The 27126-nt window shown below is 38.0% G+C and overlaps 1 protein-coding gene across 2 annotated transcripts; it reads right to left on the bottom strand.

Annotated features, from left to right (window-relative positions):
• Positions 1-3665: 3665 nt before the first annotated feature.
• Positions 3666-27030, bottom strand: LOC111270416 (uncharacterized). Of its 2 annotated transcripts, XM_022850644.2 has the most exons (6): positions 24536-27030; positions 23063-23276; positions 21051-21152; positions 19139-19264; positions 7677-7810; positions 3666-6106 (listed from the first exon to the last, which is right to left on the bottom strand). In XM_022850644.2, the coding sequence occupies exons 1-6, from the start codon at positions 24715-24717 to the stop codon at positions 6085-6087; spliced, it is 780 nt and encodes a 259-aa protein (XP_022706379.1). In that variant the 5' UTR covers positions 24718-27030; the 3' UTR covers positions 3666-6084. The 2 variants fall into 2 exon arrangements, with proteins under 2 accessions (XP_022706379.1, XP_022706371.1); XM_022850636.2 differs by lacking the exons at positions 3666-6106; positions 7677-7810 and adding an exon at positions 16102-17911.
• Positions 27031-27126: the final 96 nt, after the last annotated feature.

Consider the following 27126-nt stretch of genomic DNA (forward strand, 5'->3'; position numbering starts at 1 on the left):
TCTCCCAATTGAATAGGATTTTCGTTTGGCATCCTCGAAAACTGGCACCCTACTAAAGTCCAGGGAGTGGCCATTATTAAGTAAATGTTGTAGATGTTAATCTGGGGCCTGACCTAGGTAATGGTAGCGATAATTGCCATCAGAATGATCTATATCCAATGCACAAAAACTTTATTATCAGAAACATCATTAATACAAAAAAATGTCCGTGTAGACATTTTATGCGATCAACATGGGATGGCTTCAAATGTTTTTAGCCCATCAAAGGGCTCATCCTAATCTATAAGTAGTTGGTCAATAAAATTAAACACACTATAGCGTAGTAATAACAATTATATTACGTGTTGAAGCATACGGATCTTGGATATGTTATTCATAGTCATTTGTACTAATGGAAATGCTCAACAATGAATAGTTACGTTCGCCTCTCCATCGAGCTCTGTCTATAATAGCTACACAACGAAAAAATGGCCGAATTGCAACATTATCCAGAAAATAGGAAAATATTTAATTTGTAAAAAGGCAAAAACCAAGTCTTGTTTTGAGGTAGTAATTTGCTTTAAATAGTATCACACGTTTGGTCTATTAGTCCGAAAGGAGCAAGACATCTCGTGTCCGTCGACGGTTTTGGGGTAGAAACAGCGCTGCCTTCACTCAGCGAATACACGAATAAGGTGCACGCTTATGCAACAGGTATTTATTAAGTTGTTTCTTTAATAGAATCACTTTGGTATAGCAGTGCAGCGTGGCCAGCCTTCACAAACAACGATTGTTACACGGATGATTTGACGATACAAGTTACCATACATCGTGGAACTATTTTCGTAACCGAAAACTCTGAAGGTCAATTCAGTCATAGAGTTCTCTCGAATGAATTGCGTCGCGTCAAGCGCTAGATAATAATAAATTCCAACTTTATCACTTACATCTATTCAACTTTACAGAGGGTACCATGCATACTTGATCAATTGATATTTCAGTTGCTGAGAGTGTGATATAATGTATGCGAATAAAATGTACAGACAGCCTTTACTATTTAATGACGGCCTTTAAACTTTGCCGGACAAGCTATTACGTCTTCGGCACCTTCCAATATTGAAAAATATAGTATAGTTGTTAGAAACGTTAAAACGATCAGTATAGTACAAGGCTTTGATTGGAACTGTTATATTTTTTTGATATAACTGCCAGCTGGCCGGGCCAAGTCTCGTATAACATTAAGTTAAAAATTTCTAGATGAAGTTGGCCCATCAGAGCAGCTTCCAGGCAGAGCGAGCTAAACACTATTTTATTGTAAAACTGGATGAAAAGTCTGGATGAAAAAAATCTGCTGAGACAGAAAATAATTTCAAGCTTTGAGCCGGCCAATTTTACACCTATAATAATGTGACTGACAAAAAATACATTAGTTTCTTATACGTTTTATCTAATAAACGTATATGAGCTTGTGATATATGTCAATAAAAAAAATTTAAGAGCAAATCTATTGGAGACATCGGAGATTTCCGATCGAGAGCCTGTGATTCTTCCCCACCCGGTACCGATTATTATTGTATCTATAATAGAATTCTTTCGTACTCGAAGAAAAGTGTACTACAAGTGATACCGGAAATTATGGAAATGTACTTGATCGAGGCGAAAAAAGCTTTGAAGAACGTTTCTGCAGTGTCGATTAGTTAGTCCTGCAATGAGTGTGTGAAGATGCGGTCGAACTTGATAATTCCCTGCCTAATTTCGTGTTAATCGTTAAACGCTGACGAGCCTCATCATTAATACTAATTCTGTCTCGAGTGCTATTAAAGGTAGTCTTACCCGCCTGTACAATGCAGTAAACCGTGTATACCATCCATATACGTGCTCTCCATCGTATCTTGCATGCTTTTAATAGAATCGCTAGCGATCTTTACTAGGTCAATTGGGCTTAGAGTATCCAGCTAGTCTCCACGGATAGAATATGCATAATAATTCAAAAGGCATCAAACTCCAAACCCCTTGGTTCTCATTTCTGTTTAGGTAAGGGTGTGCAGTGAAGCAATTGTTGAATTTGTTTGTTAAGATATGGCACCGAAAAGATCATAAATGCGTAACTGGCGACCGGCTCGTTTGACAGGGAAATCAACGACTCGTTTTATACTAATAACTGATTCCATTGGAAACGTATATGCTAAACTAGCTAAACACATTCAATCAGTGCAAAATCAATTCCTACCAATAATTTCAATGGACAACCAATCAGCCTACAAATACACGTTCTAAGAACTCTCGTTAAAAAGATAAGCAGAAACGGAATCGTAGCCTGTATTTTTCTCGCTGTGGAGTCAATAATAAACAATTAACACTCAAAGCCTACTAGCATTTAAAAAAATTATATGGAATAAGTTTCCATAAATTTTACGTAGCACCTTTCGATGTTTCAGCCGGAGACCTTACATGATCAAAACATGTACCAACATGTTGGGGGTTACAGTAAGTTTTTGAGGTTCCCTATTCTTTGGGCTTTTATCAAGAGCCACATAGCCCGGTAACAAAATGGGTCGGCATTACACTTCAAATGAGAAGAAAAAAGGTGTGGACACGAACAATAAGAATTCAAAAGTCAATACATTGGACCAAGTATGGTGAATATGCCCCCATATAGCATTAACATTAATCAAGCAAAACATACGATCAACAAATAATAGCAGCTCAACTCAGTCCCGTCATTCTAAGCCTCCAAAGAGGCCCAAAAGATAAAATACTGCAGACACAACTTGCTGAATTTGACTCCTCCGGATACTCCTCTTGAAGCTTCTGAAGAAAGCATTCCTTTTTAGCTATTCGGAGACCTTAGGGCTTAATAAACCGATATCAGCGGAAAAGTATATTCTCGCAAAATTAATGTACAATCTCCTCGTATATGTACAATGTTTTTTTCTCACGAGTGAAGCGCACCTGTATACGCTTGTGTTGCCGTCCCGTTCATCGTTAATTGGACATTAGCGTGGCCGGGTACGAATTACCCGGATTATTGATTATAGCCGGGTTATTGAATGGTAGAACTAGGCCACATGAAAACTTCTCAAATCGATCGATGGCCGACTGAAAATCCAAGTACTACAAAGATATTTATGAATCTCATCTTGACTTTGACGGGCGCCCTGTTAGGAGTTTTGTTCGAAACGAGACGCATTTTCGGCGATAGTTGGTTCTCTTTTTGACTAAAATATTACCCAGCATGACGTGCGCCGCAAGTAAAAACATATAATGTTTGGATGGTTGAGTTCATATGAGAATTAAATTCAAGAAATGTGAACCCGTTTCTTTTCAAGTTAACGTTGTTTTTATCTGAAACTTTCAATCATATCTATATTTTATCTACTGCAAATGCTATTGTCGCTGTTTGTTCATTTTGCTAATACATGCGTTGGCGCGGCGTCTGGGTTTCTGATACCTGAAACTAAGCGACGTTGCCAAAAAGATTGAAAAATAAAACAATGTTATTAAACACACTCTTTCAAAACACATTTGACCTGTGTAGAGGTAGAAGGCTCACTACATTTAAAATAGAAGTAACGTCGAGTAGCGGTCAGCTACTCTGTAATAGCCTTAACCTAATAGCTTATAATAGATATATTTTTGTACATTTGATGATACATCAGCATGGATAACGCTGGTGCAGTATTATTTTCAGACGTGGGAAATGCGGAAGGAACTGGAGCTGACGCGTTACGAAGGACGAAATGACAGAGAAATACCTCTCCATTAAGGAAAAATATTTCGCCAATTGTGAGGGCTCGACCTAATTTAGCATCATTATTGCCACGACGCAGCATTTTCACGAATGCATCATCCTCCATATCAAACACGCGAAGAACAATGGTGAAACGATATTGATACGTAAACAAAGCTTTTGTGCGAGAGGCAGTTAGTTTCGCTTAAGCTGCCATTTTTCCCTGTTTTGCTACGCGGGAAACTGTTTCGATAGTTGGCACGTATACGATTAACTTTGCCCGGCAACAAATATGCCTATTAGGCTATTACGTATTCATACGACGACAAATTACGGGAAGACGACATAACCCGAACACCAGCTGTATGCCCTGACCGATACAAACAAAATGGTTCATCTGTATTCACTGCTATCCGTAGTGCCGAAAGCTACACTATGCGTGGCAGCTGGCATGTGCCCTTCATCAAGTTTGTCGCGACAAACATCTACAAATACTCCTCCGCGCGATCCGTCCCTGTGCATAGTTTTGAGCTCAACCTCAGTAACTTCTTAAGCGGCAGGCAGAAGTAATTCTAACAATTGCGAGACAATAATTGAATTTTATACTGGAAAAATGGAATTGCTGGCTTGGTAGGACTGCTATTTTTTTTCAGTGTACTAGAATAGACTATCCTATTAGACATACCATTTACTTCGCAAGTAGATATTACATCTGCGTATATTCTGTCCAGCGTACTAGATAATCGATAAAATGCTTCAGCTCGAAGGTCCCAGAACTAGCCGACATAAGAGCACCGGCGAACTTACCATGCTTCATAATTTACATGAGAGCAATATCGGCTTGTTTATATTTATCGTCGGTGTGTATCAGGATCGCCACGGTGCGAAGCTTGCCACGAAAAGAAAACGAAACCGAAGACTCGAGCTACAATTGATTTTACATGTCGACCATATATTCATCAGTAAAGCAAGCTTCGTAAGAACCTCCTTCGACGCTGGGAAATGCAGTAGCATGATACGAAGTACTATCGTAAGGGGTAAAAATCTTTTTATGTAAGAGGTAATATAAGTGTTTGCGTTAACATTTGAGTAGAATAAGTTCAGCCAGTTGTGCCATGATCATGTTCATTCTTGTAAAAAGATCATTTTTCATTTCGTCACTATGAGCGTACCACAGTGTTGCTCACCTGCGAGGCGAAACATACGGCTTGTTTATGCCTGTTCTAGCTAACCCATGTCCGTCTACAACTTTCGCTGCCGACTTTAGCATGGCCCTCTAGCGGTTACCGAGCATACTAATTCAGCTGACACAATCATAGCGTCCGCTATAATCTGCTAAGGTCACACAATAGTGAGCGTCATACAAGGTGACGAATCGAAATGAGAACGAATTAAAGTCATATCGCGCGTAAAGTCTACTTCGGAAATATAATTGTTTTATATCCAATTACATCAAGCGGAGCTTTCCACGGTACTTTCATCCCACATAATAGCTCTATATAGGTGTAGTTAGAATGCATTTTTTCGAAAATGTTACCTCAACAGTCAGACTAGTGTTAGGAGAGGTACTCGGGAAAACCATGGCTTAAGCTCCACATGCTACCGTGCCAAAAATCTAGAAACGAAGCTTAACGAGATTAAACTCCTAAAAACTAACCTTATCTCTAGACGATTTACTAGTTCTTTCGTAGTTTGCAATAGAGAGCTATGTACCTATTTAAGCTTTTAATTAAATTCCAACTTGCAGAAAAACAGGTAACCAATTGGAATCGTATTGACGAAAAACACACTTAAATAAGGACTTACGTTCGACGTCTCGAAATCAAGAAACTTGTACGATATTGTTCATTTAACTGGTATCTGTAGCGTTATTTTGAAGTGTTTATAAAAGTGGAAACCATTCACAGATAACTGACATCTAAAAGCCGTTCAGATAGCCTAACATAAGCGCAGCATTGTTAAAATGAGCATAATTTCTCCTGAACGGCAGACAGGGTCGCTATTAGTTTAGCCCTACGTCCAATGGATGACTAAACAGAAACTGTGGCATGTAAATTTAAGAGATGTCGAAAAATGGCGGGACAAACTTCTGTTTTCGACAATCGTATCAAAATACGGCGAATTTGAACTTAGAATCGCGTCGGCCTATGCATGCGAAAATATGTCTTTACAGTTTTTTAGTCGGCGTTTGGTATGATGAAACGGCGAATGGAAAACAAACACAAAAAATTGATTCGATTTTATAATATACCTTCTGTGCATCTGTGCAGTAGGGTATGCCAAAAGTTTTCACCAGGTCTAGGAGTAGGACAATCGACGGTTTGTTGGCTTGCAGTATCGGCCCAGATAAACCAACTGCTACTTCACTGCCACCCTTACAGATGAGGACCGAAGGCGCTAATTAAAAAACATTTCGTTATTAGACAGAACGTTAGTATTCTCACAAGAATGCATATTAGCACTACTGTCTGGTTAATCCCCGTTCTACCGACAGTTATATAGATAGAGACTAGGAGAGAGAATCCGTTCACCTCAATAAATAGTAAGAGGTAGGGTTAATGCACAAGCATTGCAGGAAGCTAATACCTTCGAAAACACAGTGCTAAACGAAACAGTAGGTCAAACGTCACGCTTCTCATCTTAGTCAAACCCTGAATGAACTATTTCCTCAGTCAGAATCACCCTGGTCAATCGAACACTTTCAGAGTTTTTGGTGTTATTAGTCGACCCGTAACGGCATAGTCGGTGACGTATTCGAAGAGCAAACATTATCCTGCCTCATAGACTGAAACAAACGAGTCCTCACGACCACTTCGAAGCTGTATTGACCATTGATTACATTGTTTCGCTTATATGCTATTTATATCCTATTCTTTAACCGGGTGAAGTTGATAAATAGAAGAATTAATAATGTGCACCGTCAACAGCGATACCATAATATACGTATACGCATATATGTCGTTGAAAATTCATAGGCAATATACCGAAAAAGCGGTGTTTTCAACAGGGACACTTCGGTGAGTCAAGGCGATCCGTGTAAACGTTATACAATTAAATAAAATCGGTTTATTTGATTCCTCGTTAGCTAGCTCCAAATAATGTTATATATCAGAGTCTAATAGGATCTTTATCTGGTTCTTTTACATAGAATACACTAATGGTTTTTAGTCATTGCCATTACATTTTATGATCATAACGTCGCTTATTATAGAACAACCTGCCCATGCCGTTTCGTGGTTCCCCCGACGTCAGTTTCCCTAATATGTGGTACCAATCGAAATTGTGTAGCACGTAATGCACCAAGAGACAGTCATGTGGACTGAAGTCGTGCGGGCATCGTCAGACTCCTCTAAATCGTCTAATTCACGCCAATGTCAGCATCACCATTAAAATGTAGTTTTCTATTCTAGCAACTAAACGTTAGCCTGGTATTCTGCTTTGTTTCCGGCAATGCTCAATATGTTCTCTATTAGCATGACGACCGCTATCAACAGCGGAGTGTCTGACTCCTCTTGCTCCTTGAGTATTTTGTGATGCAAATTACGTGGCACTATTTTTGATCCTCGAATTCTTCTTTTACCATAACTATTATAGAACTAGCGACTAAATGTATTCGATGCCCTCCAGTGTGTAAGATGTGCATCTATTGAGTACGCAATACATGTATAAGCTACTGTTACGTTTTTACGTATTCCCATGCTTGATGGATAAGCATAGTCGTGATAGAAGGGTTGGTTGATCTCTACCTTTATGCATCGTCCAAGCTCTCGCCTTTCAAACGACGGCAACTTTGTAAAAAACCAATAACTGTACATATATCTTCAAGGTGTTATTTTTAGCCACTAGTTTACTTTTTGACTGAACGGTGGAGTTACAGAGGCCACGTTATGTAAGCTCATTTAGAGAAATTTAGGGATTCCATTATGAGAACATAGCAGTGCATACTAATGTGATATACGATATTTACCGAAAATCCAATGCGAAATTCGTGTGCCGCCGAAAATGCGTTTCTGTTATGATAACGGCCTCGAAACAGTTGGACGAGTTTGACATTTGCTTTGTTAGAACTCCGTCCGTCGGATCAGTCTCCCCTAAATGCCCCTGTAAGAATCATAAATTATCAAAACGCCATAAGCATAAATCTGAAGATCGTATTAGCTACTTAGAGCACTAGTTAAAGATTGTCGAGTAAATTTCTTCTAGTAACTATACTGTATTTTTTTTATTTCGAAGTAATGCTTACTTCTTTGATGAATAGATATAGTCAATTGCCATGCGAAGTTCAGTTCTGGTTATGTCAAGGCAGACGAGAATAATATATAATAATATAAGAAGAAAACGAGTTCCTTTTAGTGCTCTGCTCAGCTACGCACTGACAGCTAAGATTGAGCGCAAAGCCTTAGACGGCGCAGGTTTTGGCCGATTGCACATTGTGACCCTCTCAACGTTTACACGCAACCCAACTCAACCCTATGCCGTTAGATGTTTTGTAGCTAATAGCTCTCGAGCATTGCGTTCAAAAAGGACGCATTTTCTTCTACGATCGAAATTATTCTAATCGGAAGATTCAATGTCGGCATGGAGTCATAATGTGTGGAGGACTTCGGCCGCTTAAATTAGGAGAACTAATCATTGCCTTGGTTTGGCGAAGCTACACAATTACATTCTGACTAAATACCGGGTGCGTATTTAGTCGTTGTGTATATGATCGAATAGAATATTGCATTCCCCTAGCCAGGGGAGCGCTTGCTAACGCAGGAGAGCATGCTCCAACGTGGAGTGATGCACGAGTTTCTCTCACACCTTTTGATCAGTCGGTATGTCGAAGATCTCTTTCAAAGCTCTTTTTAACCTTTGCAATCGTCTTGCCTTGCTCAACCAAACAGTACGTTATTAAATAATAGAATCAATTATTAACAGAGTTCAGTTAATGAATAATACGAGAAGCCCTTATAGTACGACGTCAGGGCCACGTAAGGTACATATTTATCAAATGAAATTTTTGACAAAAATGGTTTCTTTTATTTTATTACACTTATTCTACTATAGATGTTACTAACTTGGAAAGTTTATTTCTTACGAGAATCACTACGTGCCATGGGCGTAGGAAAGAAACATAACACTCGAACAATGCCGAACAAGATCATTCTCTGAAAAAGTGTTTCTCGAAATATTACATAATCATCTCGAAGTACACAGATAAGTACATAAACAAGATACTGCACAATGCAGTAAAATGACAATCACAATTTTTATTATAATAATGTTATTTCGACTTGTTTGATATAACGCTGTGTTGAATAGGCTGAAAAAACATATACACTAACGGCAAAAGAGAGATTTTTTTCACTTCATTTCGTACCTTATCATGGTGCAATACATCATATACTGTAATTCTTCTGCTATTTTGGGTATTTTTAGCTAAAATGCTTTTAGATAATAATAATATAGGTATTCTCATGATTGTATACAAATTTCACCACTGTTGTATATTCTGGCATTTGCAGCGAGCCATGGAAAAGCAAGATCGTCATCTTTCCCACATGACCAAGCATTGTTCATAATTTATGAAATTTATATTGCGCACAGAGAACAATACAATGCACGATCTTTTCCATATTTTTTTCGTAATAATTAGTGACCATTTAATGAAGCATGTCGGACATCACGCAAAGATATTAGCCCGTCGCAAGGCCTTACACCTCATATATTTGTGAGTCAGTTACTAAAAGGGCTCGGAAGATTGATTATGTTTTACTTGAAAAATATAATTATATCTGCTTTTTGTCGGCAGTGACAAATTTTACAAGTGACAAATTTTACATCCTATCTTCATAATGCTACGACACACATTACTTGCTGGGTAAACTTTGCAACAATCTGACTTTCAAACTTTTTAAAATACCTCTTTATTGTGCTCTTGTAAAGTTGCTAAAAAGAATATTGGAAAACAAATTGCACGATAGCATTTCGGTAAACGAAAGCGCATAATAGGGTTTTTCTCTGTTGTTGTTTCAAATTTTGTCGCACACTCGTACGTTTATTGACGTCGACCTTTGCCTGTTTCTTTTTTTTTTTGTTTATTATTATGTCATAATCTGCAATGGGGGGTTCAGCATATATGGCCGTATCTCGTTCCGATTTCCACTGTTTGAATCAATGATGCGCTTCACAATGTATGAATTTTGCTCAAATACGTGTTTGCGCAAACAACTGTAATTATTTTAAGTTTTACTCTTCATGAAAGCTGAAAGGAAGGCTAGCGTTTATGAAACTTTTAATTAATACATTTTTATTGAATGAAGCTTCATTGTAAATAATCCAGTGGGTAAACAGTGGTTTCTTCATTTTTATGATGTTTGAAACGACCAAGCATAGAAAACATACGATAGCAATAGCTATTATCAAAGGGTGATTACAATCACATGTCCACAAGTTATTATCGTACCGTATGTCGGGGTTGCTATCCACTTTTAAATGTATTTTTTCGCAATGATAAACGAAAGTTCGAAATAATTGATATTTCACACTCTTATTCAATTCATGTGAAGGTCCGAAAAAAAATTTGGTACATTTATCTTTCCGCAATCGCCATTGTTATCGTGATTATCATTATTATTACGCACGACTACGGAAATCCGATAGCAGTAAAATCCGCTGACCGTTACGCATTATTGCCAAATATCGCCATTGAACCATCGTATGAACGTTATTACACGAAAAAAATAATAGTTCGTAATCGTATCTTGGTACTGCAAAGTAGAACCGTGAGGTGGAGGAACTTGCTGCATATATTTAGAATGAAGGCATGCGTAAGGACCTGCTAGTCACCTTTACTGCTATGAGTAGCCTACGATCATGCCTTAAAATGCTGGCCCTTATATTCGGCAGGCGCTCACTTGTCACACCACAGAATTCACTAACCCGTCTTGAGCTAGGCGAGATGGATTCTCAAGGAGATGCCCGTAGAGGCAGCATTCAGACCCTACGGGACGCTACTTTTCATGACGTTCATATCTGGCTCGACGGATCTTTCTAAAACTGTGAAAACGTTTATTGCGAACGTATACCCGTTCTACGACAGCTGTTGGACCCCAGACATTACTAAACCTTTGACGAGCTCCTAATCGTATTTATCGGGTATTTTTTATTTTAAGGAGGATGTTTATAGCTCCAAATTAGGCATAGAAGATCGTTGTTGCCAGCGAATATCTCAAGGAAAATCTGGGAAAATTCGCCGATATCATTTAACGGTTCCTAAATGCCATTGTGAACGTCAAAGGTTAGGTTGCAAGGACTCCGGACCGAGAGATTAATTGCTCAAGAGACATTTGTCAAACGTATGAAAGAATCTTTTCCTCATGTTGCCTATTTCATTAACATATACGTTCTCTCGGAGATGTGCACTATAGTTGCACAATACAAAGAGGGCCTTGAGCTTCATGTTCGTGGAATTTTTCGATCAAGGTCTCCGACGTTGACAGCAAAGAAGCGTTGCCAGCAGTGAATTGTGGGTACAAGGCCTTACTATTGTTTCAGGCTACTATAATAACCCTAAGGCAATTTTAGCTATGTTCACCGACAAATACTTGCGCACAGGAAATATTGGCTTCTACGATGAGCAATGCCGTTTTTCATTGTGGACAGAATAAAAGAAATGATGAAATGTCTCGACAGTCAGATCGTTCCGTCCGACATCAAAGCTTTATACTACGGAATCTCATGGTAAAAAGTGTTATCGTGTTTGGGGTACTTCATAGTCACCATGGATATTGCGCCCTCCTGCGCGAGGAGGCACATAATAGATTCCTAATAAAGACAGGTCTGTAATACGGCGACATCAAACAAGAAGTGCATATCAAATATCTTCACTATCTGTGGTGTAGCCGGACTAGAGCGACACATTCGGTTGAATCTAAACCATAAGCCACGGACGGCCAGCCCTCAAAAGCAATATAAAAATCTGACCTGTTAGTTGGCTATTCCAAGACTACATACGTATATATATTGCAACATTTTGTGATAGCTGCCCTACGCGGACAAAAGGGGCAGCCGAACCGTCTAGGCTTATTCAGAACCTCTCGTCGCGCCTCATGGAAGATTTACATTACTCTTGGCAAACATAATTGTCGATTTGTAAAACTTTTTATTCAGCTGTGCTTATCGTCATAATTGAACTCAAGTAGTTTAGAAAGACGTGTAACGATATGTGTTGTAGCGGACTGATTCCATGAGTATGTCTGACATCGAAAGGAGGTCTTTATGCCAAAGAAGGATAGCTGCCTAATCTGATGCGTAAATCTACACGACATCGACTACCTATACTCAGTCGAGTTTTTTCAACCTCTAAATCTTTGTTTACTTGAATAATGTTACAATAAAAATTTCAACTGAACTCCACGTTATTAAGTAATACAATTAGCTACTTGTACAATTCACTTATTATTTAGGAAGTTCTGCTCCTACCAACTGATTCAGTTAGAGCCGGATATAATGAAATGTTTAAATTTTTCAAAAAATTAACTGTTTTCATTTACTGAAATATGTAGCATTTAGGCTGCTGGTAAAGTTTGTAGCATCTATACTATGAGATGTTCATGTAATGACTTATGTTTCTACGGTTGAGCTGAGTATTCTAGAAACGAGCTAATAAGTAGTGGATATTTAATACAACAAGAAACTCAAGTTTATGAGCATTTCCTAATTGAGCGCTTGCAACTAGTCAGGGAATTTTAATTTCCGTGAAATCGCTTCAGCTGAACATGCTCGCTGCTTGTTTTGCTATCTAAGTACTTCTACACGTTTGAATCTCATGTACTACTCTTAAAACTAGGGAAAATTTTGATTCCAATTCGAATCACACAAAACAACGTTAGCTCACTTGACCGAATAGGATAGGCGGCACGTCTGAGCTGAGCTTGGCAAAATCCTATATGTTATAACTGTAGGGGGCAAGGAATAATCAATACGTATTTTAAATCTAGACTTCGTGCACTATTTTGCTACACGATAAAATCGCGTCAAGAATTCTCGTCCTGTTAGTCCAACATATTCTGCTTTAAATGTTTAGAGGACTTTCTTGTGCACCGTGATAGATAAACATGCTAACACGGAAAGCTTGTTAAACCCAGTAAGTAGGGTTTCCAAGCGTATATTCAAATGACTAGGCACAGCATTTGAATAGTACTGAGCAATTTTTAGCGGTGATAAAAAAAAAAAACTTTTCTTAAATAGCACATAATCGTGTCAAAGATAAGTGTATCAACGTGACAAGGTATTCATTATAATCATATTTCAGTTTCAACCCATTCGACATACTGCGCTGTCAATAGCGTTAAAAATACATGCAGATGATGGATAGAAAAAAATAACCTGTTTTTGTTTTGTTTTACATATTTTTTTCCAGTGCCTGATATTTTGTCACAACATAAAACGTCTTATTTTATAGTTTTTATATTATTCTTTGGTAGCCGTTTTATATTGCTTGCATAAAAGTATAAAAGTATTAAAAATGCTCTCCTTATCTTGTAGCAATTTGCCTGCATTACTCCGCGATTGTACGTCTAAGCACCGTTTGAAAACGTATGGACCTAATTTCGTACACAGAAAAAGATAAAATCATACCTAATAATTTTGAATTGGCCGCCTGTTTTCACTCACTGTGTTTCTTGTTAAATTTTTACAAAAATCAGGTAAATCCACGGATATGTGAACGCACGCGAGTAAAATTTAGCTCAAATATCAGATAATATTGAATATGAACGGCTTGCTACTCAAAAGATGACTCTAAGTCATCTTTATATGAGTACCTCATGAGTACTAACTTCAAATAGAAGTTAGTACTCATGACGTACTTTTAAAAATATATCTAAACGAATTATATTTTTCCTAAGTATATAATTGTTTCCTACTTTTTATTGATACACCAGTGTTTAATTAACCGTGTCAACCATTGCCTTCAATAGTTAAATAGAGTTTCACAGGTAAATAAGCCTATCATTAGGTCTTATACCTCATCATTATGTGAATGAATTAGTTGCTAAAAAAGACTTATAATATCAATAGAAAAAGTTCTATTTTCTTTGAAAAGTACAATTCTAGCTAAAGCATTTTAAAAAAGCCAACAATATAAGCCATATACATCGTACCCATTATTTAAACGTTGTCCATCTCGTTTACATAATGCAATAAACTTTACGAGTTACAAGAATTGTTGAGTGTACGTTCCAGTGATCTGATTTTCTAAGAAATAAAACATTTGAGCTTTCAACTTCCCAAACTTTCTTGAAGTCGAAATTATCACAAAAATATTTCTGCAAGAATGTTGAAATTATTTTCAATTTTAACGGTTTGGATTTTAAATCCTTAAATAAATCAATAAATCCTTATCCTATTCTTTTATTTCTTATGTTGTAGTATAAATATCGCTTCTCATTGGTCGAAACCATAATGTGCTCCCAATGAAAAATCAAAATCAAACTCGCGCTAAATATCCTTAGTGCAAACTTTTATCAGATATATATATATATATATATATATATGCTGAGTTTGACTCTTTGTAGAAGATTTTTTAAGAAAATTATAATTCAAAGTAAAATGTTTTATGTCAGAGCGTTTCTCAATCTTTATTACATATTGTGTGATGTTTGCAAAGCTCAAGTATAGAAAATGGGCGAATGACAAATATTAATTACAATCAAAAGTCATTATCGCACCGGAAGTACCTCTGATTGCCATTCATCTCGGATCGCTTGTTTCGCATCGAATATTGAACATTCTTAGACATCAGAAAGATGCTATACCTCGCGTTTCGCACTGTTGCTTCACTTAATTAGGAATGCTTGAATGGAGCTTTGAATATAATTTCTGGTATTTTTATTTCTATAATTATCAATATTACTGTAAACAATTATAGCAAATGTAATGATATTTTCGCCACAGATTAACACGAAATCATTATATTACATAAAGAACACCAGCCATTATCATCCGTATACTGGCATCACGGAGTGGATCCATGAAGTGCTTTACTAGTGCTTTAAGATTGCTCTGCCGTTCATCAAAAAACGTTGCAGCCTGCCAAAAGATTTTTGCCCTTAGTAATACGATCGGCTTAAAAAGAATATGAGCTGGTTCTCGACAGATGTGTGGAAAACTACTGCATGCCTGCTAAGCGTGCTTGCAAAGCAACCTCATACCAATAGATTCAATAGTATCTAACCAATGGCGAGATTACGGAAGAGAGACGGAATTAATCAAATAGAGGAGTATTTTGAATTGGCTCACCGCTCCGTCTCATGGCGTTAATAATCTCTTTATGAGTTTAATTCATCTGTTTAGCAGCCAGAGTAACAGAGCCGGTACAGTTAGCTTGGGAAGTATTGCCTGTAAATGGCGTGGATAGGATTGTGGACGCTAAGTTGGGACGCAGGCTTATTTATGCTGAACTAATGCTTGAGGTAAAGACACATGCTACTAGCCTAGTCCGTTTATTTTACAAAATTCCGAAAAGTTCACTGACCCTGAGCTAAGCTTCTGAAGGAGATACCTGTTGATGCTGCATTAGGAAACTGCACACCTAATTCTAAGATCATCAAAACTCGGCGTGAACACTACACCATCGATGAAGAGCACGATTTGAGTAACGCCTCTTTAAACAACTACCAGTTCTCTCAGCACTTAGATTCTAACGAAGCTATTTTTCACAGTGTTCACATCTGGCTGAACGGTTCTTTCGAACTTTAATGCGAGCGTAGAGAACGCCTGGCCTAACTTCATACGGGACCTGAATCTCATTTATTTGGCATGAACACGAAACTGGTATCTCTAATGAAAGCACAGAAATATGTCGTGACCAGCGAGTATTTCAAATGATATTTAACAAAATTTGCCGGTGTTATCCAACCGTTCAAAATCACTGAATCGTGCCTGTCATTTTAAATACCATTGCAAGCGCCAAATTAGATACAACAAGTAAACTGCAAGACCTCGAACAGTAATCACCCGAAATCTGAACATACAGCAGGATCTTTTCTTTATGTCGCCTATTCCGGAAACATATACCTCTCGGAAACGTTTGGTATGGTTATGCAATCGCAATATGCTTACAAAGATGGCCTCGGGCTTCATGTTCATGTAGTTAGGGGTAATCGTCTTCGTCAATGACCCTGCTAAGGCAGACACCGACATTTTTCTCGAAAAGGTCTTCTAAAGAAACATCTTCAACGAAAGCTATAAATATTTTATAAACCTGAAGAAAATCTATGTGTTATTTATTAGAATTAGATATAAGCATCGAGGTAAACAAAGCAAGCTAACGACCCAGCATATTTTTAATTTTACCCATTACTAGGAAACTCAGCCCAGCCATCTATAATATTTGTAAGTTAGATCGATATCGATAAAAACATCTAGACAGACAAACTCCGTATTCAAATTGAGCGAGAAATTGAATGAAAAAGCTACAAAAAACAAGGCAATCATTAAAGTACTTTCAAACTTCCTCGATTAACAAGGGCATTAAGCAAATTGCTTAATGCCCTTGTTATTTATTCTTAATAGATGACATCTAAATGACGCCAAGCGAGATCTTTGTCATCATAAACATGTAGTCCACTTCCCTAATCATGAGGCCGGTTGGTGTAATGCAGGAGCTTCCTTCTATACAATGCGTTGACTTATATAATTTTTAGATCGCCTATTACTATCGAATATGGTTTTTACTGAGAGAATATTAAAATAATGGGGCGAGATATGAAACATCACGTGTGTTAACCTTCAACGTACATAACAGCATGGAATGGCCATAAAGTCGAAAAAATATTTATATACGTTGCATGAAATCTCTAATTCTACAGCATCTTATACAGTATATACAGTATAGCATAGTTCTATATCTGCAATTGACATACTTCTTAAAGGTTTTAACTCACTGTCACAGGTAGTAACGCGTTTTAAAAAATCAATTTATTTATTATAAAACTATACATTATATAAATTAACAGGCTTACGGTCGATTTTATGCCACCGAAGTTCTATTCTTATACTGCCAGTGTCCCATTTCATTGGTTTTAGCCTATAAACTATGAAGTTCTTCTGGAATAATCTTCACGATAACATCGACAGCTAGGTAACATCAGCTTTTAAGTAAAGGCTGTGAACGAACAGTCACCGGCGGTTCTTAAGGCTCGCTTTGTGAAAATAGGCTGTCTTTTGCAATGGAGACGCACGCTACGATACAACGACCGAAAGGGCAGATACGGTAGCTTTCATGACGCCTATGATCCGTCCGCCAGATGCGGGCGGGTTTGAGACAGTTACGGGCGGGGTCAAATCTTCGGGGGGAGTTACCGATGGGCTTGACTCGGTAACCGATCCCAGTTGTCGTCGAGGATTTTTTCTTACCAAAACATCCGCCTTACGAGTTCCTGTTAGAGGATCTGCGAGATAATCTCGATGCTTGTCGATAATCAGGCTGAGACATGCAAGGAAGCCACTTGCACCGTATGCCCCGATTAGCTCAATTATGTAAATATCCGGAAAAAACTTCCAAATCATTGCCATCTCTAAAAGAATCCTGCATATAAATTTTCCTGCATTGTCGGGCGCGAGTAGAATGATTTCAGCGAACGTGTTGGCTGCCACTAAAACAGTACACGAGTCAGAGATTCTTCTAGGGAAATCAAGGCAATACAGATCGAACATCTCACATTCTTTTGCGGTGTTAGCTAACATCAAACCGCATAGCCTCGATAGCGGCAATACCGAAAAGAAACAGAGGAGAGACGCGTTGAAGTCTTTAAAGGCTGAGCGGAACGTCGCTGGCGTTCGATACACCAAAAATAGCAGGTAGAAAAGATGGTTTATACCTGTGACGCCCGTTGTCGGTAACAGCCAAGTAATCGGAAACTCCGGATTGAAGGTTTCAAGTACCCAAAACGGTTCTATAGCTTCAGGTAAAGACTCGCGTTCGAGATTGTAACTGACTAGCACAAATGCCAGCCACAAACTTGTGATAACATCAGGCGTTACAGATTTCACAAATCGATAGATTCCACCAGAGTGTCCACGGAAGATCAGTTTCGTTGCCGTGATAGCAGTAACCTTGCTGCCGTCCTCGCCAAGCAATGGATGAATTAAGCTTTTCGGATCATTCAAGCACACAATCAACGTCGTGCCTGCGCCGACGCCTACGAGAACATCCTAGACAGCAGTTTTATATTATTATTATTGCGCAGTTTCACCATAAAACAACAAAAACTAACTTATGATCATTCAGTTACTTCGACCGTAGTATGATTTTCGCTACACGTATGGTTTCTGTATTCATTAGATTTTTCATGATTTCGATAATTGGAGAAAGTGGACTTTTTGTCGAATCCGGCGGACTGTGAAATTGAATAATTTTTAAACTAGGTATGCTAAAACTAATTTTTATGTGTTAGAATAATTCTTCTTGATTTCTTGAGGCATTTAATCTTAGTACTCTGGTAGCTTCTGGAGAGTCAAATATCTACTATCCGTGCTCCCAATTTCTCTTCATAGATTCTCAGAGTAAAACGGTAGCGGGATATTGTTGCACTTCGTTCCAGGGAATAAAAAGTCCCGCAATCACACTGCCATACAACAAAAGAATAAGGCGTTAAAGCGAACGTTGGATATTCCTTTACTCACTTCATGAAGTAATTGAGACATGGTGAGGCGTGGCGTTGTCATAAAGTAACTGGACTGCGAGCTTTCCATTATTTTGTGAACGATCGATAAGTCTATTAAGGAACTCAGATAGCAGCGAAGATTTTCGGCGGGCATCTCATGACAGCGGGTGCCCTTGATGCCCACTGCAATTCCGTTACCTTACGTCCGAACCTGCCACTGCCGCCTAAGTATTTCTCTCCAAGGCGACGTATTTTCAGTATATTTTTTTATTTCAGGGCTACAATTCTATCGCATGTTACTAAGATAGCAGTTTTGGCCTATAGAACCCTGATTCATGGAACACTTCGATTGCGGCAATGCGTTCTGTTGTTTGGGTCTCAACATCTGATTGCCTCCTTGCTGGCCTTTAACACCCCAATCTTCGCACTCGAAACATTTGTATGTGTTTTCGCCTACGGCCTTATGTCTTCACCAATTTTAGATCAAATTCCGCAGCACTGTGGCCTTTAATAAGGAAAAACTTAGCGTCGACTTTTGAGACCAATAAATATTTCCCTTCTAAACTCATTTCTCCTAAAGTAAACCCGAACCAGCCTTAGCTCACAAGTTTTCAGAAAACTATAGTATTTATCAGCTAAATTTAGCCTACAGCGGCGTGCAGTTTAAAAGTTTCTCAACTTCAGAGTCCGCCGGATTTGCTTACGACAATCTAATATATTCACAGTGGCATATATACATGCATACTAAACGGATCTGAGTATACCTGAGCTATACCTGAGGGCTGCGCGTGCGAATAAGTGCGATGAAATACTCGAGGAATCGCAGCCTCCGTACAAGGAACGGATGGAATATAGGGTACCGGACTGGGTGATGAAACAAACACGTGTAGTTAATAATCACCTGTAATATTATCCGTCAGACCATACCCCATCGGCATCGAGAAATTCAGTTATATATAATATACATTACAACAGCAAACGGAACAAAGATAGTGCATGTGATATATTTATATTTTTATAACATGTTACATTTTTCTGGATGCATTACACACATAAGATAGTGATAATTTTTTCAATTTCACTCGAAAATGACGATGTTTAAAAATAGGGTGTAGTTTATGATAAAATATAATGAGAGAAATAAGTGATGAGCAAAATAGTTTTTCCCGAATTAATTAATATTTGAGTTGTATCTGTTTTTAGCCTTTATCATCTACGCTTGGCTGTTTGCTTTTCAAGATGCTACTATATAACTTGTATGCTTAAAAGTGATCTAAGCACAAAATTTTAACACAAAGAAGGGTGCGTCTTAGTTTTTGTATATATACATATATATGTTACGCTGTTGCAAGTAAACTCGACGTACTTTTAAATCGACTAACTTCTCAAATCAAACAAGTTCAGCTAGAATATAATTAAAAATGTGCTTGAGGTACTCTTATTTTTTATACGCTCGTCCCAGCATTCTGGCACATTCGAAACAGCCACGTACCCACCAACATGTTCTCTTATGTAATATCTTTCTCTATAGCTTCGACAGTAAGTCGATGACATGATATGCTTTCTCGCCGACAGCTCTTTCAGAGCATCGAAAGCCCCGTAATCATAAGGACTTAGATCAAGAGAACAAGCCAATGTTATATATTCCTTTGTTCAATCAAAGAAATAACTGATGCATGGCAATTAAAGATGGCGCTGTCATCAAGTAATCGTGTCTTCGACTGTCAAGCCTACGGTCTAGACAGCCGCCTGCATTAATTGTCCAATTTGCGGCGAGTATCTCATAATAGCAGATGCTTCTGATTTTATTACAAGAGCTACCATCACCTTTCGTCTGAACCAACATGAAACTATCATTAAATTCTTTTTCTCCAAAACGAAGCTATTCTTCCGCCTAGTCCCTCTCTAGCTGGCAGTAGCGGTTAAACTGTTTTAGGCTCTTATATTGATTGAAATTCCCCAATTGTACGTTTCGTACATCACACGCATTTCCATCCGTTCTGGAGTTAATTCGCGGGGTACCCATTTTTTACTCAGTTTTCACATTTTCAATGTTTGGATTATATTTCGGCAACTATGAAATACTAGTTTTGACTAATAGAGCTCTTGGATTCCAAGCTCTGCAGTCATGAAAAACTTCCAACTAGGGCAGTTATTCTTCTCGAGTACTGAAACCTCCTTGTTGATCTTTAACGCGCTCTTTAAACGTCTGCACCATCGCTAATTGTCTCCTTGCCGAATATCTTTACCAATTTTCAATTAATTTCTGCAGCACTGTGACCTTCAAGAAAAGAAACTTCACCACTGAGCGTTGATTTTCGAGTTTAACATATGTTTTTCTATTTAGTAAACTCGACCAGTTTTCACTCACACATTTTTAAAACTGGAGTGTTTACCAGTCTAATTGTGTTCGCAAGCGTAGGATAGTTCAAAAGTTACTCAGTTCTGATTCACTCTTAACAACCTAGTTACTGATGTTCATGTAAAGTACATGCGTTAGAAATTAGAGCTGAATAAGCGCTAAGCCCTAACGTTATTATCTATTCTGATCTATTTATATATACTTAAACTATCATCAAAACAGGAGAATTGTAAAAAGTTTGCCCAAAAAAATTGAAGACTAATTGGTTACAAAATGAACAGAATAGCCAGTGGCTGGTTTTAAAAAATGCTAAATAACATCAAACCTTGAGACTAAGAAGCAGCGGGTAGATCCCTCCAATCAGCGACATACCGGCTTGTTCGAGAGCGCTTTTCAGGACTCCAATAGCAAGTGCGAGTAGAAATAACTGAAGACAACCAAAAGATTTCAAGGTAACTCAATGACTGTGTTAAACCCTGTCAACTATCAGAGTCGCATGCTACATTTTCGATAAGTGTTCTGTGTTGAGAACGTGGTATTTCTATATTAACATTGCAGCTAAGACACATTGTAAAGCAATATAATACAGTATGGTCTCTTACGCCAACGACATTTCCAGTTAGAGATAAGAAAAATTGGTTATGTGAAATCTCGTTGGAGACAACAATATGCTACATGAGAGCTAAGAACGACCTGGTATTTGACTAACAGCATCTATCATGCATTTACGTGACGTAAAAAACAGCAATAACAAGTAATTGATAAATTAGACTACCTGATTGCTTGCCTATTTATTCTACTATGTAATCTTTCAAATACATGTTTAGTAAAGGCTAATCAAGAGCCAGGTTCTTTAGGAATGATACTAAGAGACAGCTGGCTGTATTGTATATTTTACAAATCTCCCCACACCTATTGTGTATACATCCCTTGTTTGGGTTGTGAAAGCGCATCTATATATAATTTGTGGTAATAGGTGTCAATTGTTGTGTTAGTAACAAAACTAATTCGACTTCTTAACCATTATCTCTTGACGCCTCCGTATTAAAAAAAAATACCAATTATTCAGTGAACTCTTGCTTCTCAAGAAAGACGTCTTTTGCCAGAAGCTCAAACCGGGATCTCGGACGTGTGATGAGCAACGGTAACCTAGCATAGAAGTAATTCTTTCTTGGCATGCGTACTCACGAAGGCCGACTGTATTTTCATGCTCGGGTTACTCAATTATCTTTATGATCCTCTCATATTCGATTTACCCAGCAGGCTGTAACCAGAGCTTTTTTTTAATTGAACACACACTATCGAGAAAAAGGTTGGCTTAGGAATTTAATTACGTGTGACGGTACCAGGGCTCTTCGACATCTATGATATGCAAGATAAAAGCAGGATTATTAGAGGATTGATAGCTCGAGATACCAGAACCTGTTGATTTACTGAAAGCAGCATCCTATAAGAGACAACTAACCCCAACTACCTGAAACTTCATTTTGGCGTTCGTTTATCTATCCTATCTTGTTTTCCTGTGAGGTTGCAGTCTACCTGGAAAACACGCTCCATTGAACACCTACATACGCCAGGGTATGCAACGCCAGGGTATGCAGGATTAATTTCTAGGCGCACAACTGACTGTGCACTTTGTACATGGTGTGTTTAAATGAACACACAGCATGTACAAAGTGCTCAGTGGCTTACCGAGTGCGCGCCTTAATTTTATTAGAGGCTAGAAGGCTATAATCGTTCAACGTTGTCTTCGAAACCCATGTTTCTTTCGGAATTGTTTCGCTGTTCCCTAAGAAGCCAAACATGCTTGGTCAACAGACTAGCGAGCTTCTTGTAGCAAACGCTCCTCTTGACATTTTACGCCGTTACGAGGATGAGCTTGACTCACTCCTCTCTTTTGGAATAGCTAGAAGAGAACCTTATTTCTACTAAAAGGATGAAGTGCCAGCATGCAGATATTCAAAACAACAGCGCTTCTTGGGTACTTACTGTCCAAACACGCCACTTCGCTCTTTTACAGATTCTCAAAAACCTCTATGACCTCTAACACAGTGAACTTTCGCTTTCCTGAGCTGCGCTTCCTCGTAAATTTGGTTTCACTTCATCACCTAGCGTTTCGCATTCTAAAAAACTCTTCTTATCTACCATAGCTCACCACTGTTTCAAAGGGTTCTTCATGTTTGTCCATGAAGAATTCAAAATATACTCTGTTTTTAACAATTAAAATGTTAGTGGCCCCGTACTGAAAATACTGAAAAGCATATTCGAGTTTGATTTGCGAAGAACACGCCGCAAATACAAGAAAAGGCAAAAGTTTTTGATGAGGTATTTACAGACCATATTGAAGAAACGCTTCGTTCCCATACGCGCCTCGAGTATAATGCCCTTGTACACAAAGTTCAATATGCAGAACATTGCATCCATTGAAGTCTCGTATCTAAATAAAGTTCCCACAATGTTGTGTGACAGCTTCCCCATTGGCCCCTCGAAATTCTCCGCCTCAAGGTACGAAGGGTAGCTTGCAGCAACTACCGAAAGAAACGCAAACACTCTGAAATATAGTAGTAGGGTGATACTTTTAACAAACCATCACGTACATTCGATTAGATAAGCAAAGATCGCCTCGGGACAGCGGCGATTAACTCCTTTTGTTTGAAACCATTATTTCTTGCTCCACCGATTTTAAACGCTCTTGACGCCCAGATAGGGAACTGTAAGCTTCTAGTCCTTATTAAACAATACTATTATAACTTTTTAATGTACTCTACCTCTCATATGCGCACATCTAAAACATTGTAGTTGAATAAAGTGAACAAATAATAATTGTCTAGCACTAAGCTGCCAGTTCTATGTTTCTGGTGGTTTTTTGCCCGCTAAGCGAATATTGTATTTTACATATCTTCCACGAATTTATCCACTAGCTCGCAGAAGCAACACGCAAAAGGATTTTCAAGCCATTATATGCCACAACTACTGTAAGGCGCAATTGAGGACCTTTAAGGATACATAACATTACTAATTCGTAAAAATGTTAAGGACGTACATAAGGTGGCGGCTGCAAAAGGCAAACGACAGCTTTAACAGTTTTTTTTATAACATTAAATCCTACGTTTATTGGCGGTCAACCCAGCTCCCATGAAATCGCAATGAACACAAGGTGCATCATATCAAAACCCTGCTTTATCGTATTTGCAACACTGGGGAATTCTTCAGCATAAACTTCAGAAGAAGACGAAACAGAAAAGATGAGCACAAAAAGCCTGACCTATTACTGATTAACTATCTAACTAGAAAATCTTCAAGACAAGTTCGCCGTAAATTAATGACAGATTTAGAATATTTATTCCCAATAATTCAAAAAGGTTGATATGTGAATCAATAAGTGCGTGCTGTATGGTGTTACGCGTTTCGCTGTAAAGCATTCTATATCCTTATACGGTCTTACGTACTTTGACTCCATAAAGTCTTTGGCGCAACTCGTTCGAAAGGACGGACCACTGATATTAGGTCCAAATTATGCATATTCAATTAGAACTAACTAATCTTGCTTATCTCGTCTCGTAGGTTCTTCAAGCATCCAGCAGATTTTTTAGTTCAGGTATTTTCCACTAATTTGTTTGCAAAGCAACCAATTAATAAAAAATGCACATCGGTGTCATATCGTCTAAACCTAGAATTAAGCACTTTTTGGTTGAATACAACGTATTAGTAGTGGCAATAGCCTTGCTGATCCATCCTATGTGAACACTAGCCACAATTACCCTTAGACGCCCCCATATTAAAAAACACACAGCCAAACTAAATACGAACCTGGTGAGTGTAGGCACAACAACTAGATCGACGTGCCATAAACATACTCCTAGCAGCGGAAGGAAATCGTACTGGCTCACAATATCATTGATCTCATCGAAGACCGGAGTGATGGTCATATACCAAAACTCTAGAAGCGATTCCTCGACTGTACTCCAATATTCATATAAAAGGTCCGCCATCCTGGACCTGAATGATGCCTGGCTACCCCTATGTTTGGAACGGCGGAGTACATAAGTAATGGCAGAACTTCGTTATTTGGCAAACAGGATGCAGCAGTATTCGGTTGACCAGTCGCTCCGTAGAGCATCGGACAAAATACTGCACTTGCGTCGTCATATTCAAGGCTGCAACAGCCGCAATAATTTGTCTGGGTAGTATTTCCGGTATATGTGCACCTGTTGAAGATTCAATTCCACTTTAGTTTGCATATCGTTGAATCACTATGAATTGGAAATCATAGCAAGCGAACTGATTGCATTGAAGTATAAGCTATAACTGACTTGAGTCTTACCTACCACAACCTAAAACCAATTTAGACAAGAATGATGCATTCATCAGTTCCACTCGCCAGAGACTGTCATGATCCTAAGAACCAAATGAGAAAAATGAGTAGTTGCTGCACAACTACTTGGTCGTTTCTAGAATAGCCACTGACTCTGAGAAAATCTCCTGTATGCATTGGGTGCGAACAGAGAGTGGATGCGAAACAATTATAATGGCTGCACATCTGAGCTTTTTTCCTTCTTGTAAATGCATTTCTTCGAATTACTGACTTATTTCCAATATCATCTTAACCATTGACACGGTTCGTATCTGCATAACGCGAATGCCTCGTAACAAACGTTGTAATGTTAAAATTTGGACAACGATGCAGCTGGATTGTACGCCCTGAAATGATAGCATTTGTAACTTTACTCCTGAATCAATAGATGGTCAAAAATAGAAAAGAAATTTGATTCCGTTTAATATTATTGATAAAAACTGAACAGATTTCAAGGATATTATTGTAGCTACGAAATCTTCAGTGATGAGGGCTGGATATATGATTGCCGTTAATATAAGGTCGTTAAACACAAATATAAGGTCTCTTGAGTATAACACCTAAAATTTGTCGGGGTACCTATTAGTTGTATCTTGCGAAGCTAAAAAATTAAAATTACATTACAGCAAAATTTAATTTTTTTCTATATTGTTGAAATGATTAAACTGTCAGTATGTAATTATCCCTAAGCAAATTCCTGAACAAAAGGCAAATTGGACGCATTTGTCTCCATATATTCTCAAAAGTATACAATCATTTTCGCAATTGACTGTCCGTAGAACTTACATTCTTTTAATCTTTACATTACAAGTTTTGTACGTTTATGAATAACATACGGATGAAGAACAGGAGATTTTAACTAATTAGATAGGCGCAAATTTTTATTCCTTTTTAGTCGTTTGGACAATTTGCCAGCCTTCATTTAATGCTTTATTGACACTTCCGGTTTAAAACTAAGCATGCTCGCTAAACAGTTCCATACCTTCTGAATTGCTTACCTTTTTCTTGTCGTTAATGGCGTATTTCTACATAATCAAATCATGAAACCTAAAAACTCCATATTAATTTCCTTCTCTTAATGCTAGACAGCATGCATGTTAGTTCCTACGCGGTGAAATGGAAGTCATTTCCTCAGGAAATGGATATAGGTATCGGTTTATTATTATGAGCTTCAGAGCAAGAATAAATTGGTAACTCCCGGGTAAAGTTCAGCATGATCAACTCATAGAATTTGATGAGGTCTGCACAGGGTACTCCACAATTAGTTCCTGAAACACAGCAAAACTGTGAATGTTCAGCTTATTCACCGAGCCAAGAATTTGGCAATATAAAGTCTCTGAAGTGATCAATGGGACTCGCTTGTGATATTTTTGTATTGCTTTACTCGGTTCTATGCGTCTTTAGCGAGCCAAAGCATCCTGACAGATCTTAGACTCCCGTTCAACTCAAAGCTCACTTTATCGGGTTATATCGGACTGCCCCATTAAGAGTTACAGCAAATATTTTTCTGTAATAAGGAAACTAAAAATTGCCCTCAAACAACCTGATATTTCATAAACAAGGAAGGGTTCTAATTTTTTTGTACTTCCATGATATTATTTTTTAGCTTTTCGTTCCCTTAAATAACAATAAGTTGAAAGCTAGGTCTGAAGGAAAACGACCAGTATTTTATGACGGTTCTGCAACCAAAGCCTTGAAATAAAGTTGAAAATATGTCAAAAATTACATACCTAATAAATTAAAGTCTTCGTAAATTTTAACAACGGTAACGTTGTCGCTCATCACTTCAATGATTCGCGTTCAGTGCCACATATTGTCAAAAATACCTGCCTTTGATTGAGTGGGGTAGTGACGTAGTCACGCCTAGATAATTATTTAAAATGAACTCTTGAATTGAAAAATGAAGATATTTTTCATTGTAAAACTTGAATAAGACACGTTTAAGTATATTTGGTTGGTTTCACTCTGATCAGTGTAGAAAATAACTAATAAAAAATTATACAAAACTTAAAATTTGTAATTCTTTTAAGGACTTTTAAAAATGTTT

This window comes from Varroa jacobsoni, unplaced genomic scaffold (genome assembly GCF_002532875.2).
Source record: "Varroa jacobsoni isolate VJ856 unplaced genomic scaffold, vjacob_1.0 scaffold_159, whole genome shotgun sequence".
Classification (NCBI taxonomy): domain Eukaryota; kingdom Metazoa; phylum Arthropoda; class Arachnida; order Mesostigmata; family Varroidae; genus Varroa; species Varroa jacobsoni.

Excerpts from the sequence above, each read along its gene's own strand:
- LOC111270416 (XM_022850636.2), bottom strand. The coding sequence starts at position 24,717 with ATGGCGGACCTTTTATATGAATATTGGAGTACAGTCGAGGAATCGCTT. Across the intron at positions 19,265-21,050 it reads CGCTGCTTCTTAGTCTCAAG|GTGATTATTAACTACACGTG; the intron begins GTTTGATGTTAT and ends ATAATATTACAG. Across the intron at positions 17,912-19,138 it reads TTCGCACGCGCAGCCCTCAG|GATGTTCTCGTAGGCGTCGG; the intron begins GTATAGCTCAGG and ends ACTGCTGTCTAG.